At 41.0% G+C, this 15,763-nt stretch overlaps 1 protein-coding gene across 5 annotated transcripts in view; it reads left to right on the top strand.

Moving 5' to 3' along the window:
- The first annotated feature begins 4,884 nt into the window (after positions 1-4,884).
- POC5 (POC5 centriolar protein) overlaps positions 4,885-15,763 on the top strand; it is a 36,352-nt gene continuing 25,473 nt past the window's right edge. For 2 of the 5 annotated variants that reach the window (XM_060143145.1, XM_060143141.1), the window contains exons 1-4: positions 4,894-5,006; positions 8,939-9,034; positions 12,750-12,891; positions 14,659-14,745. In XM_060143145.1, the coding sequence (XP_059999128.1) occupies positions 8,951-9,034; positions 12,750-12,891; positions 14,659-14,745 (313 nt within the window). In that variant the 5' untranslated portion in view covers positions 4,894-5,006; positions 8,939-8,950. Of the gene's footprint in view, positions 5,007-8,938; positions 9,035-12,749; positions 12,892-14,658; positions 14,746-15,763 lie in introns of all 5 variants that reach the window. The other 3 variants (XM_060143142.1, XM_060143144.1, XM_060143146.1) reach the window with 3 other exon arrangements.

Here is a 15,763-nt window from a genome sequence, read left to right as displayed (position 1 = left end):
ACAGTCCTAGCTAAATAAATAATAGGGTGAGGAGACAGGCTTTTTAGATGAGTCAGGGATGACCTGGAAGATAAAGAGGTTTCAAATCAGTCCCCTAACCCAGGCTTAGCAAAAATAACATGGGTTTCAGCCCTTTCCAACAATAATAACTCAGAGATGCTCCCAACAGGTACCTAGAGCCATCTTAGGTTCATGCCTTCATCTTGAAGAATGTTAAAACACCAGATCTAACAAACCCGAACCCTTTGTACTTTTAAAAACTGCAAAGTACTTTCACATACATTGCTTCCCAACAGATTCATATGTCCATCTGTATAGATCTAGTTGTGATATTAGTTGGAGAGAGAGAGAGATTGTCCCAAAAATACAGGGACTTAAAGGAAAAAAAGAAACAATTTGTTTGTTTTCCTATATTATAGAACTGACAGAGTTCTATTCCACCTGATCATTCAGCCCAACAGAGTGGGGAAGGAGAAGGCTTAGAGAAAGCATAACTAATGTTTTAAATCCCATTTCACTTCCACTCATATTCCATCACCTCACTTTACTGCCAGGTAGACTGGGAAATGTAGTCTACCTAGGCAGCCATGTGCTCAGAGTTGATGATTTTACTATGGAAGAAGGGAATAGATTTTTGATAGATAGATAGATAGATAGATAGATAGATAGATAGACAGACAGATATAGGTTCAGGTTCAGGTTTAGCTTTAGATTTAGACTTGGTAGATTCTATTATTTTCTCAACTTTAAAGAGATGAGCTTAGGCTCATAAAGGACACAAAGCTTCCGCAAAGTTGTACACCTAGTACATGGTAAATTTGAAAACTCCGGGATAGATCTTCTGAATTTAGGGGAGCTTTGAATGTCATGTAATACCAAGGAAGGTTTTTGAGGAAGAAGTGATGTAATCCAAATTTAAGAAGATAATTTATAGGCAGTGTGAAGAGTGAATTATAGAAAGAAGAAATAAAGACCTGCAACTAGAGAAACAGTCCAAATTTAGCAACAGCTTAACCTAAAACAGTGGGGATTAAAAGGAAACATATCAGAGCAGAGGTTCAGAACTTAGGGCCCATGGAAAGGCATCTATATGGACAAACTCAGTAGTCACTTTGGTAGCATTTTACTGAAGCCTCTCCTGGTTTTCCTCCCACTTCTCCAGCCCCTCCTTCTGTCTCATTTGCTGGCTCCTCCATTGCTACCCAACCTCTGAACATTAGAGGAATCCAGGGTTCATTTCTAAACCCTCTTCTCTACTCACTTTACTCTCTCCCCCCAGGTTGTCTCATCTAGTTCCTTAACTTTAAATTGCACCTTATCAGTTATTTATTACCACAATAAATCTACATAACAAGCTACCCCAAAGCACAATGGCTTTAAGCAATCAATGTTCATTTAGCTCCTGACTATGCAGGTTGGCTGGGTGGTCCTGCCATCCTTGATTGGACTTACCCACCTGTCTGGGTGTCAGGTGGCTATAGACTGATCTAGGATGGCCTCAGCAGGGATGATCAGGCAACTCAGGTCTACTACACTGTCAACTTCCACTAGGCTAGTTGAGACACGTTCTCATGATGATAACAGAGGGCAAAAGCAAGCCAAGCCAATCAACAAGCATCTTAAAATCCTCTGCCTCCATCATGTTTCTTAACATCCCATCTGCCGTTAATGAGAAGGCATGGCAAAGGACACTGATATAGTAAGAGATGAATAATTGGAGCCATTTTTGAAATCCTCCACAATTTCTACAGGCAAAGCCTCCTTGATTTACGTATCTGTGTCCCGACCCCTTTTCTGAGCTCTAGACATATATGTCTAATGGCCTAATGGACAGTCACTTGGCTATGTCCAGGTATTACAAACAGCATATTTAAAAATGAACTTTTGATCTTTTCCTTTTAAAACCTGATCCTCATCCAGTGTTCTCTTTCTCAGTAAATGTCATCCACCCAGTCGCTCAAGTCACAAACTTGAAACCGTAGTATCCTTCTTAGCACTTCTCTCCTTCATCTCAAATACAATTCATCAAGTCCCATCAATTCTACTTCCAAAATATATCTCATATCTGTCATCTTCTCTCCATCTCCCTTGCAACCCCTCTATTCTAAATTGTTTTCATCTCTCTCCTGAACATCTAAAAATATCCCAATGGACTTTAAGTAAAATCTCAAACCCTTAACATAGAACCCTCACTTCCATCTGCAGCCTTATCCTGTACCTGTCCCTACTTCACTAAGATTACTTGCTTTTATTCATCATCCAGATATAATAAGTGTTTTCTTACCTCAAGGCCTTGGCCACTGTATTGATTTCCTAAGGATGCCATAACATATTATCACAAAATGGGTGGTTGAGACAACAGAAAAATTTTTAACATCTTTACTGGAGTATAATTGCTTTACGATGTTGTATTAGCTTCTGCTGTATAACAAAGTGAATCAGCTATATGTATACATATATCCCCATATCTCCTCCCTCTTGCGTCTCCCTCCCACCCTCCCTATCCCACCCCTCTATGTGGTCACAAAGCACTGAGCTGATCTCCCTGTGCTATGTTGCTGCTTCCCACTAGCTATCTATTTTACATTTGGTAGTGTATATAAGAGACAACAGAAATTTATTCATTTACAGTTCTGGAGGTCAGAAATCCACAGTGTCACCAGGGCTATGCTCTCTCTGAACACTCTAGGGGAAGATCTTTCCTTGCCTTTCTAGCTTCTGGTGGTTGCTGGCAATACTTGGCATCCCATGGTTTATAGATGCATCACTCCAATCTCTGCCTCCCTTTCTCCCCTGTATCTCTTCTGTGTCTAAATTTCCCTCTCCTATAAGGATACAAGTCATTGGATTAAGGCCCACCTTAATCCAGTATGACTTCATTTTAACTTGATTATATCTGCAAAGACCCCATATCCAAATAAGGTCACATTCCCAGGTACTAGGGTTTAGGACTTAAACATATCTTTTTTGGAGGATACCATCTAATCCATAACAGTGATGCTATTCCGAACAGAACATTTTGAGTGATAAGGACATGGACTTTGGAGCCCAGACTGCCTCAATTTGAATGCCAGTTTTGCTCTTATTAGCTGTGTGTGCCTAGACAAGCCACATAACCTCTCTGGGTTTCAATTTTCACATCTTTAAAATGAAGATGGAAACAGAGTCCAAGTCACAGGGAGAATCTTAGAATTAAATGAGTTAATTTGTACAGTGCCCTGAACACAGAAAACATTATATGTGTGTTTATTAAAGTTCTTTATATACTCATCCTTTAGGTCTCAGCTTAAATGTACTTTATGGCACAGACATTTCCTGATTTCTCCTCACTTCAAACATAATTCATAACTATTTATTCATTTGTATTGTTAATTTGATGTCTGTTTTCCAATTAGACTAAATTCCATGAGAGCAGGGTGTGTCTATTTTATTCACCACTCTATTCCTAGCACCAATAAAATGCTTTGCATCTGATGACTGTTAGATAAATATTTGTTGAAAGAATAATTATGCAGGGTTCAAGCTGGCAATTTAATTTTCGTGGGTTTGTGGAGGGTTTTAGTCTCCCTCTCTCTCTTTGGCTCCACCTCTAGGAACCTTCGAAAAAGAATCTGTTCTAAATTCATAACATGGAGACAGGTTTGTTCTCTTTCTCGATGTAGCTTCACAGAAGAATGGTGATGCCTTAGCCAACAGTTTTCTATGAAAATCTGCCCCCCAAAGGGACAGAGAAGAGAAACATGGAGCCAAGTACAGGAGGGCACAGGGATAGCGAATCAGAAACAATTACAGTGTAAGGGGTCACCACATGGTAATTCAATTGAAAAACAGATTTTGGGACCAGGTATGAATTTGTATCTATCAATAGGAATTTGTCCTTTATTATAAGCATGGGAAAGGTGGGGGGCAGAGAACAAACATAGCTTATGCTGAAGAAACTGCTGGTGCTCTTATTTCATTGCTTGTATAAATAGAAGTCTGGCTCCGTGAACAGGTAAGTAGGTGAGACCCAGGTTATGCCATTTCTATCTACAGAAAAAGAAACGGATACCTCATCCTCCAGGTAACACAGGGAGCCTGAAAACTCACCGGGATCTCATTACTTGCTCTCCAGATTGGGGCACTCCCTTTGCCACCTGGATCCTAACGTACCTCTAGCTGTTATGCCAATATAAGCTGAAAGACTAGTTTTTTGATGTTTATGCGATAGGTATTTTAGATATAGTAAGTCATTTAATCCCCCTACAAGCCTATATGTGGATAGCATTATCCAAGGTGACAGTGAGTACGTGATACAGCCAGGATATACTTATGATGATTCTAAGGTCAATACTCACTTCGCCCGAAGGGCTTGCCTTGCAATCGGACACGTTTGAAGTCACTAGTAAAACCTAGTCCGGCAGTTTCTTAAAGCCTGGTTCTCAGACCCCTGCGTCAGAATCACTGTTGGTCTTTGTTAAAAATTCAGATTCCCCGGCCCTGCCTAAGACTGAAGGAATCAGCAGGTGATTCTGCTGCAGGGCACCTGTGGAAGCAGATGATTCACATGCATGAGGACCACACGCATAGGCTATGGGCATTATCGCACAGACAGCTGCATAACATCCTAGGGGACTTCAGCCCTGCTCGGCAGTCTCTAACCAAACCCGCTCTCAGAGCCGCCTGGTCTCCCGCAGGCGCAGAACGGAACTGATCACGGGCTCCTGTACGCTGGGCGGGGCTCCCTAAGACTCCTCCCCCTCTGAACAAGCCGATGCAAGGGGCGGGGCTCTCCCTAAGAAACTTAATTCCGGCTTCTCCCTCCTGCCCCGCCCCCGGATCTCAGACCAATCAGACGGCAGGTTGCTGAAGCTCGGGGCCAATGCTCGGGGCCGTCCTTATTTACTCCGTGCAGTTTGAAACTGTCAGGTTGCTGCTGAGGAAGTCGCTGGACTCGTTGTTGTCTCAGCGGCGACGCGGAGACAAGACGCGGAGGAAGGAGTCCGTGTTTGCGGAGAGCCGAGGTGGTGGGTAGCGGCGCCGCGGGCGAGCCCCGCGCCCCTGGCGGAGGCACTGGAGTGGGGTTTAAAGTGTCTCGGCCTGGGTTGGCGCCCCCGGAGATCGGACAGGACAGGGCTGGGGGCATCTTCCCGAAACGCGGGCCCTTCAACTGTTCTGCGGGGCGGCAAGGGTCGAGAGGTTTTTTTCCCTCCGAGCCGTCCCGGAAGAGAGGGCAGGAGTGAGGGGTGCCTGAAGTATAGCGGTATTGTCGCTATAGGTTCGGGTCATTTAAAACGTTAGGGGGTAAAATGACCATGGCTAACCCTTTGTTTTTTTGGGGTTTTTTAAACATCTTTATTGGAGTATAATTGCTTTACAATGGTGTATTAGTTTCTGCTTTATAACGAAGTGAATCAGTTATACATATACATATGTTCCCATATCTCTTCTCTCTTGCAACTCCCTCCCCCCCCACCCTCCCTATCCCACCCCTCTAGGTGGTCACAAAGCACTGGACTGATCTCCCTTTGCTATGCGGCTGCTTCCCACTAGCTATCTATTTTACGTTTGGTAGCGTATATATATGTCCATGCCACTCTCTCACTTTGTCACAGCTTACCCTTCCCCCTCCCCATATCCTCAAGTCCATTCTCTAGTAGGTCTGTGTCTTTATTCCCGTCTTACCCCTAGGTTCTTCATGACCTTTTTTTTTCTTCTTAGATTCCATATATATATGTGTTAGCATACGGTATTTGTTTTTCTCTTTCTGACTTACTTCACTCTGTATGACAAACCCTAGGTCCATCCACCTCACTACAAATGTCTCAATTTCGTTTCTTTTTATGGCTAATACTTTGTTTTAAAGTAAAAATTCGATTAACACAGGGGTAAGAGAAAGTGATTGAAGAGAACTTGTAGCCCTTTGCTTGCTCGCAGCTGCTTCTCCCTCTGTAGTCCCTGACGTGGGGAGGGGCTGGCGCACCCCCTCTCCTTGCCTGCAGCTAAGACAGCTCAAGGGCGCAGGGACGTCACCCTGCTGCCCGCTCGCACGTTAATTCACTCTGCCTCTTGGAGGTTAATTTGAATTCCCGGACCCTCTTCCCCTATCAGCCAGGCAATTACCAAGATGTAATTTGATTTCTCTGGCAATAGACAAGGGCTGGGAACTTTTTATCTCGTGGTTTCTGATATCTTGGGTTAGAGAATACTGAAAATTTAGTTATCTGATGTACATCTGCTTCCCATCAAAGAAAGTTTCATTTTTCTCCTTTGTCTCTGAAACAGTAAGGAAAATGCTACTTTTGGTAGAGTTTTAGATAATCTGTCATGCCTTGTTGGCATCAAAACAGGGCAGATGGAAGATTTATAGCATATTTTCCAAAAGTACAGTAGTTGTTTTGTGTCTTCAGTGTGTATATTCAGAAATCCTTTTTGAGGTCTGACCATACTTCTCAGCTTATTTGTTTTTTAAATAATCAGCACCCCCAACCCCTGCCCCCCTTATTACCAGTCTGCAAACACATCCTAAAGGAAGAAGGGAATTGAAATAGAAGGGACAAAGTTACCACAGTGGTGGATTTGAAGTCCGTGAAGCAGCCATTCCTTGCTGCAGATGTATGTGCTTATTTTATCCTCCCTAATTGGCTTAACTAAAGTCAGTCATGCTGAGATTTCATTTACTTATCATGTCTCTACACAGTAATGCTCATTGAATAAAGTTGAAATTTCCTTTCCACAGTCTAACCCCAACCTATGTTTCCATTCTAATATTGCACTTCTCCCTTGTATCTGCCCTTTCTATTTCATTTTCTTCATCTCTTAATTTCCAGCCCACTGTGATTGAGGCTTGTTCCACTGTCCACTGAAATTGTTCAGGCTAAATGCCCCAGCAACTTCCTGATTGCCAAATTCAAGGGACTCTGTCAGATTCTCATCTTCCTTTGGCATCTGTTTCTGACCACTCCCTCCTGGAAGCTTTTGTGATGCTGTTCTCGTTGTTCTACTCTTCTGACTTCCTTTTCCATCTTTGCTGGCTCTTCTTCACTTCCCCTTTAAATATTAGCGGTTCTGATTTTAACCCTCCTCTTGCTACAGTAGTGGCCCTTAACTTCACTAAGGTTATAGTACCCTCTGGACACATATTGGAAGCTGAGAATCCTCTTCCTAGAAAAATACACATGTGCTAAAAATATTGCATACAGTTTGGGTGTAAGGACCTCAGAATAAGCACTCTCTCTCACATTCCTTTTCATAAGTGATCTTATCCTCTGTCTTTTTTCAGCAGTTCCCATTATGCTGACGATTCCTCAAAATGAATCTCGAAACATACATCCAGTGCAGGACTCCCACCTTGCTTAACTCCAGAAAGTACCATTCACATTGTAGCCATTGTGAATGGCAGTCCTTGGAGTTGTGCATTGCATAAGTGGTGTGCCCAGATACTTCATACCGGCAGCCTCTCTTCCATGCCTCGGAGGCACCTCATACCCAACAAGTCTGATAGTGAGTCCATTACCCTTCCTCCCAACCTGCTTGTCTTCCTGTATTCCTTGCCTTGGGGAGTAGCACTACCATCCATCTAGTTGCAAGCCAGAAATCTGGAAGAGATCAACATTTCCTCCCATTAACCCCTTAACCAATTGTTGATCGTGATCTCGAATTTCCACTGCCATAACACAACTGTCTCACAGGCATAACTCCGTCCACTTCCCATTGCTGCCTCCTCCATTCAGGTCCCCATTTGCCAGAGGGAACATTTATCTCTTGGACTACTGAAGTTGGCTCTCCGTTGCTCTTTCTTCAGTATGCCACCTGTCAAATCCATCCTGAAAGCTGCCAGAGTGATCTTTCTAAAAGACAGGCCTGATCATGTTATCACTTGTTTAAGACTTTAATAACTTCTCCTAGAAGAAAGACGAAACTTTTTAACATGACATAATTATGATCTTCCATGATCTGGCTGCTCCTTACCTTGCCTGTTTCATCCTTAGCCAAACCTTGCTTTGTACCCTTTGCTTTAGCCTCACAAACTACTTGCAGTTCCTGGAGTGTGTGGCCATGCCTCATTGACTTTGCTTATGCTGCGCTATTGCCTTGCATATCCTTTTATCTTTTATCTGTCTTTCAGGTCTCAACACCCAGATCGTTTATTCCCACTCCTTCCCACCCTCATCATCCTACCCTGTGAAAAAGGCTACTCTGACCTCCCTACTTTGTGCCTCTGTTGTTTTAGGATCTAACAGCACTTTTTTCATCAGTCATTTCTAATATATACATGTCTGGCCCTCCTTACAGATTGCAGAGTCCTTGAGGACAAGGACTTCTTCATCTTACCTTTCTCACCAATGTCTTACATATAACTGGTGTTCGGATCATTTGAATAGTCATAATATGCCTTTTAAGGAACTTATGTACTTGTTACTACCAGTACTGTTATTATTATTTATTTTTTTGGTTAAGACCTTAAACAATTTTTCTTTGCATGGTATTAGAATCTGTTGTTCCATATAGGCTTGCTTTTCTTAAAATAGTATTCCCAAAAGGTCAGTTCGCCAAGCAGAGAATTTACACATGTGGTTCCTTCTCTCTTGGTTCAGTATCTTGTGGGAAAGGATGCAGCACCTAGATCCTCACACACTGTTGAACAGTGATCACACGTTCTGATTCTCAGCAGCCCCTACCATGGCTTTTTCTGGGGAGCCTCCATTTTTTCTTTAACCTTTCATGTATTTGTCTCATCTCCTTGACTACATTATAAACTGGGAAGTGAGTCTTTGTCTTTCTTGCCCAGTGATTTCGTCTGTGGGTGTTCAGTATGTTGAATGATTTTAACATATCGAATGGTTATTGTTTACAGGGTAGGATGTTATTACACACACATATATGTATATAGAAAACACTTTACTTTAGTTTAAATATTGCAAAAACCAAACTGAAGTTAGCTTCTCCTGTTTTATAGTATTTGTACAGAATGTCATCAGATGAGGAGAAATGCTCACCTCCAGTTTTGCACAATGAATCCGACCAAGGCAGTTCTGTCTCTTCAGATCTTCAGGTAGGAAGACATGTCTAAATTTGTCATGACTTATTTATTTCAAACAAGAGACAATATGAGGGAAAACTAGGAATACATTTTTCATTCATTCATGCCATTTACAATAATAATGTGTATCAAATTATAATAATATCAAACTTTGGGAATTATTTTACAAACCTTGGGAAATACCTTACATTGTTTTAATTAACCTTTCAGAAAATAATCATGAACGCTTCCAGCATTCTCTGTACAAAGGCTTCAAACAACACAGTGAGAGGAGAAGCTGGAAATCTGAAGAAACATTTTTTCTTGAAATTTTCTCTTTGTAGCTCTCTCATGTGAATGCTGCTTTCACTTTAATGCAAATTAATCCAATATCAAGCCATCCAGAGTTCTGGGGCCCTAGATTCCCCAGTGTTCCACTGTTGGTTCTGGCCCCTGTTGCCATACCATTCAGCACCTGCTGGTGCCCAGGACCTGGACAATGACAGGTACATTGACAACAGAAGGCGTGGCTTTTATATGAAATGTTTTCAATTTCTTTTAATTCTAAGTGTTTTATCATCAAAAATATGGATTCAGATTTCTACAGTAGATTTTAAATGAGAGAATACGGACACGGTATATCTTGGGTTTTATGGTTATATTACTTAAGAGGGGAAAAGCTGGATGGTATGTTTATGCCTAAGTAGAGTAAGTTGTTACTGGCACTGCATAAGATGACAGAAGCTTTAGGGAAATATTTTATGAAACAGATGTGTTCCTTTAATTGAAATAACAGGTTTAGGAATTGGGAAGCTATTGGAAAAGTATCTGTGAATATTTACTAGGGTAAAAGTGGTCTGGAATTGTGACTTAGATGTTTCATCCTTGCCTTCCCTTTGGATGTTACCTCTCCCATATAGTGCTATCTCTTTAGGCAACAGTGTTGTCCTGCACCCTTCATCTTTGCCATATCCAGACTTCCTTCAGGAGAGAACTGATTAACTTATTTATACCTGTGATATTGTGAGTTATAATAAATAGTTGGTCTTCATCCCATTTCTGCCACAGAGCTCCTAAACCTATTGGAATTTCCTAACTAGTGAGAATGATGGTATCTTTTGTTATGTTGATGATGTGACTTTTGGACCTCGCCTAAGGATGGGGACTGGTTGCCAGGAGAGACAACCATGTTATCAGAGGGTTGAAACGTTCAGTCTCACCCCCCCGACCTCAGGGAGAGGGTCTTGGAAGTTGAATCAATCGCCAGTGGTCATTGATTTATTCAGTTATGCCTATTTAATGAAGCCTGCATCAAAACCCAAAAGGACTGGGTTTGGGGACCTTCCAGTTGGTGAACACGTGTAAGTGCTGGGTGACTGGCCTGCCAGGAGAGGGTACGGAAGCTCCATGCCCCTTCCCCATGCCTTGCCCTGTATATTTCTTCCATCTGGCTATTTCTGGGTTATATCCTTTTACTGGTAATCTAGTAAGCAAAATGTTTCTCCGAGTTCTGTGAGCCCTCTAGCAAATTACTCAAACCCAAGGAGTGGGTCTTTGGAACCTCCAGTCCATAGCTGGTTAGTCAGAAGCACAGGTGATAACCTGGACTTGCGACTGGCATCTGAAGTTGTGGGGTGGGGGAGGGCAGTTTTGTGGGACTGATCCCTTCACCTTTGGAATCTGATGCTATCTCTGGTGGAAAGTGTCAGAATTGAGTTGAATTATAGGACACCCAAGTGGTGTGTAAGAATTGCTTAGTGGTTGTGGGGAAAAAACTCACAGGACCTTTAATACTAAAATGTAAACACCTTATAAGATCTTCAAACTTCTTTATCACACAAGCAGCACCCAAAGACTCAAACTTAGAATAAGTGCTAATGATAAGCATGTGACAAGGTGTGAAGTCACTGGCTACCACACAGCTCATCACTCTCGTGTCATAAGGAGGGACTGACCCCATCAGATGTGCTTGAGTTTGAGTGGCTGGTAGTTGGTGTGGACCACCTATGTCATAGTTGTGTGCTCACCTGTACAGCTTACTTGAGCAGATGTGTACAGGTGTGAAGTTAAAATAACAACAAAACATAAACTTGTACAGGGCTACAACCTTTCCAATCTATGACACATTCACAAGAATTTGACATCAATGGCAGAAGGAGCTTTATTCCAACTAACAAACAAATTTAATAATATACAGCTTCTGGCCTGTTAAAATTTAGTATATATGTCACCTTTGATAGTGTATGCTCTTTTATTAATTTTTTAAAGAGTTAAATAGTTTAAAAATGAAATATGAAGAAAATATTGTGGATTCCCTGAAGTACCTTCTTGGAAACTAGTTTGAAATGTATTGATATTGACTACTTACATAGTCTACAAGGTAGTTCTGACTTCAGAATTCTGACTGCAATTACATCTATTCTTTTGGGAAACACAAGACACTATGATATATTCATGGCCAGAAACTTGAGTGTGTTTAGACAGTTAAATATTCTTGCTCATAGAAAACAGGGAAAAAGTAAGGGTTGCTAATTTTCAAACACCTATAGCATATCATAACGGTCTTATTAAGGTAAGGTTCTTTCTTTCTTTGCTTTAGACAGAATCTCTGTTAACTCAATTCAGCAGATATTTACTGTGACACTTCAAGGAGGTAATTTTTAGCATCATTTTTCTTCATCCTGAAGGTGAATCAAATAATAAGACAGTTATGACCAATGCAATGATGATAGTAGAATTTTCTGTATCTGAACTAAACTTTTTATGCAGAAAAACTAATATTAATTCTTTAGAATAATGACATTTTATATTCTTGAAAACCTTCCCCCCATTTTTACTGCAAAGACGTTCTCTGGGTCCATGGCATAAAATCCTTAGAAATTACTCCTGAATAGGAATATTTGTTGCCTCAGTGACCAACCCCTTTTGAATGGAGACTAAGTTCCAGTATATTTTTTACTTCACTGATAGAATTTTTTGGTTTGGCTAAACAAATATCTAACTATCTATATTAGGAAATTCCACTTTTTTTTAACTTGAGGAATATTCCTGTAAGGTCTACACTTCATGGCGCGCTTTTTTATCCTCCTTTGGCATGTGCCGTGGTGTGCCAGCAGGTAGAATGCGGGTTGGCACTGTGTTCTCTTTTTGTCTTCAGTATTCGTTCTCTCCCAGTATCTCTCATACTCTTTCCACGCTTACATATGAAAGGAGACTCAGGGTTGTTGTAGAACTGGGTGGGAGCAGGGATTGATCAGAGCCAAAACCACTTTTCATCCCTAGACCTTCCTGTTGTGGAGTCTTTGGGAGCAGCATCTTAGAACTAAATTTCAGAAAAGCAGAGAAATTGCCGTGTCTTTTCCCACCTGCAAGCAGCTGCCAATTGAAAGAGGGCTCTTCTGTGTTGTAGATGTTGATCGGCTTCAGGAAACTGCTCTAGGTAATCTGTGTTACCGTTTTAAATTGACATGCTGAAGGAATATGGGTACTAAGGCCTTAGCACTAGAAGAAATTTGGGTAGGTATATTTGTTGGATTTTTTGCTTGTTTTTAAGAAGTTTTACTTACTACAAGAGAGTGAGTAAATGATGAATGAAAAACATAAATCAAAAGTACACATTCCTTACTATCGTTTGGGCATACTGTTTCGGGAACTGAAGTAGAAAACATCTTTGTGCCTTTACATTCTTTTGCCTGAGTGTGCCTTGTGACAGGGATATAATACATTATTTATTGTTGGCTTCTCATAGGAAGAGTATGAAGAACTGCTTCGTTATGCTATAGTGACTCCAAATATTGAATCAAGTGCTTCACAGCCGTCTCATTCTAAGGGAGAAGTGGTGCCAGATATTAGAATTCCTACTATAATTGATGATATTCTTCAAAATCCAGGTTATGTATATTTTTCGAGATGTCTCTTCATTTAAGATGTTACTGAGTTTTTTAATGCTGTTGACTTTTGATTGTGAAAATACTTCTCCAGTGATTCTTCTCAATCAACAGTGTATAATTTGGGGGAAATTTTACATTTTAATACGTTTTTCTTGGCTCTTCTATAACAGTTGGATTTTTATTTGAACTTCATTTAGCTATTTTATGAAAAGTCATAAAATTAGAGCAACGGAGTATGTTGCATCTCTGTACTTGTTACAATGGTTTTATGCCAGGAGACACTGGAAACGAAATGCCCAAGCCCCCAAATTAGAGATGGTCTATAGGTAGCCCTCAGAACCCCTTAAGTTCACGAACCATGTGCTAGGACTTTGTCAGCAGTATTTATACGGGCCTGGAGGACTGTTTGGATTGTTACCGCAAAGGTGAACCCATTTTTGAACTGTGTCACTGATAGAATTGAGAACTAACACAAACCAGGATGTGTGTTGATAGATGAGTGAGTGAAAGGTAGAGAAAGGAAGATAAAGCTCCTTTTACCAATCTGTTCCTTATTTGATACAAGATTCCAAACAGCTCACTCAAAACAAGTGTTCTTTCAAGGGGCACAGATAGCCCTCCTAAAACAGCCCTGATAATGGGCAGTTATCAACAATAAGCATAACTCCAAGGATCCCTTGTTGAAGCACATGACACAGCCTAGTCAGAGCCAGCAGGCTCTTGGGTTCCTGGTAAGTCACAGCCCTAGTGTCTGTTGTTCCTCTCCCTCTGTAGACATGGAGTTTTCATTGCTCCTCAGCCTACGACACTGGATCAACAAATAGGACCAGAACCTCAAAACATATTTCTTCTACATATTTCTTCTAACACTGAAACGTACTTAACACTGAACACTTTCTGCCCAAATTCTGTTGATCTTCAAGAGATATGACCCTTGGATTTATTCATTCTCCATCAGTGATCTCGACCATGTTTTGATTATATGCACTTCCTACTGAGCAAACCCAAAGTGCTGAATACTGTCTTAAAGCAATCACTTTGGACCTAAGAACCCTGGTCTTTTCTAGCATGAATAAGATAGTATTCATTTATTTATGCTCTGCCCTTTTCAAAAAGGACTTGAGATCTAAGCATACAACAGGCAGTGAGTTTAGATATCCTAATTCACACACAGACTTGGTTAGAATGGACTATGTAAATTTATCCCATTCTCTTTACTCTTGGTATTGCCGTTGCTTGTGTTGAAGTTGGCAAAGTCTCTGTAAGCCTCTGACACAGCCATCCTTGTGAGGTTTTTTTTCCCAGTTTCCTTTTCGCCATGTATTAACTAAAGGTTTCTGAGGTGCAAGTAAAGAAGTCCCTATTTGGGGGGAACCGGTGTCACTTTAGTTTGAATGCAGCTAGTGAAAAGCAGCGGGCCCCGGAAATATCCAGTGTTGTAGGATAAGACAGCTTTTCTAAGTTCTAATGTCATTCATCCACTTACTCTTTTAGTGTGAATTGAATGCCATTAGTAGACTGAATTCTTTTTCATCCATATTTTTTGGGTGAATTGAGCTTATTAATGATACAATAAGACTTTTCAAGTCACACTTTTTTTTTCTTCCTATTCTTTGTCTTAATGTTCCTGTATCCCAGCATACTGTATTTTCCTTGTTCTAAAATCTGACTTCTGTACAGCTACCTTCTTAAATTAGGTGTGTGTGATTAGGCATTCTACATAAGACTGGTTAGGTTTAATTAAAAGAAAAATCTCTTTCGTTTCAGCAGGAAATAGCCCTGCAGTAAGAGAAACGAGGATGGAAGTTGGAAAAAGATGTGATTTAAATATTTCAAGTCATTCAAAGACAGACGGTAGGACTTTTCCTTAGCTTATTTTTATTAATATACAACACTTTGTGCTTGGTGAATATTATCCAGGTAGTAAGGGGAATAATTGCAGCATATTACTTATTGGCAGGATTTTTAAATGCTATTATTACTAATTTATTAAGTAATACTATTTAAAATAATTTTGGGGGCTTCCCTGGTGATGCAGTGGTTGAGAATCTGCCTGCCAATTCAGGGGACACGGGTTTGAGCCCTGGTCCAGGAAGATCCCACATGCCGCGGAGCAAACTAAGCCTGTGCGCCACAACTACTGAGCCCACGCTCTAGAGCCCGTGAGCCACAACTACTGAGCCCACATGCTGCAACTACTGAAGCCCGCGTGCCTAGAGCCCGTGCTCCGCAACAAAGAAGCCACTGCAGTGAGAAGCCCGCGCACCACAACGAAGAGTAGCCCCCACTCGCCGCAACTAGAGAAAGCCTGTGTGCAGCAATAAAGACCCAACGCAGCCAAAAATAAATAAATAAATAAATTTATAAAAATAAATAAATAAAATAAAATAATTTTGGGGACTTCCCTGGCAGTCCAGTGGTTAAGACTTCACCTTCCAGTGCAGGGGTGCAGGTCCAATCCCGGGTTGGGGAGCTAAGGTCCCACATACCTCGCAGCCAAAAAAACAAAACAAGCGATATTGTAACAAATTCAATAAAGGCTTTAAAAATGGTCCACATCAAAAAAATCTTTAAAAAAATAAAATTAAATTATTTTGTAAGATGCCAGATACTACAATTAAGACAGGTTAATGCATTATAATGTGTGGCATTTTTTCTTAAAACTGCTAGATTAGAGAGCAGATTTTTTTTTTTAATATTTATTTACTTATTTTGGCTATGCCGGGTCTTAGTTGCAGCATGTGGGATCTTCGTTGCAGCATGTGGGATCTTTTAGTTGTGGCATGCATGAGGGATCTAGTTCCCCAACCAGGGATCGAACCCGGGCCCCCTGTGTTGGGAGTGTGGAGTCTTACCCACTGGACCACCGGGG

The sequence above is a fragment of the Lagenorhynchus albirostris genome, chromosome 3 (assembly GCF_949774975.1).
Source record: "Lagenorhynchus albirostris chromosome 3, mLagAlb1.1, whole genome shotgun sequence".
Taxonomy (NCBI): domain Eukaryota; kingdom Metazoa; phylum Chordata; class Mammalia; order Artiodactyla; family Delphinidae; genus Lagenorhynchus; species Lagenorhynchus albirostris.
The sequence above is the reverse complement of the archived record's forward strand: the minus strand, read 5'-3'. Positions and strand labels throughout refer to the sequence as shown.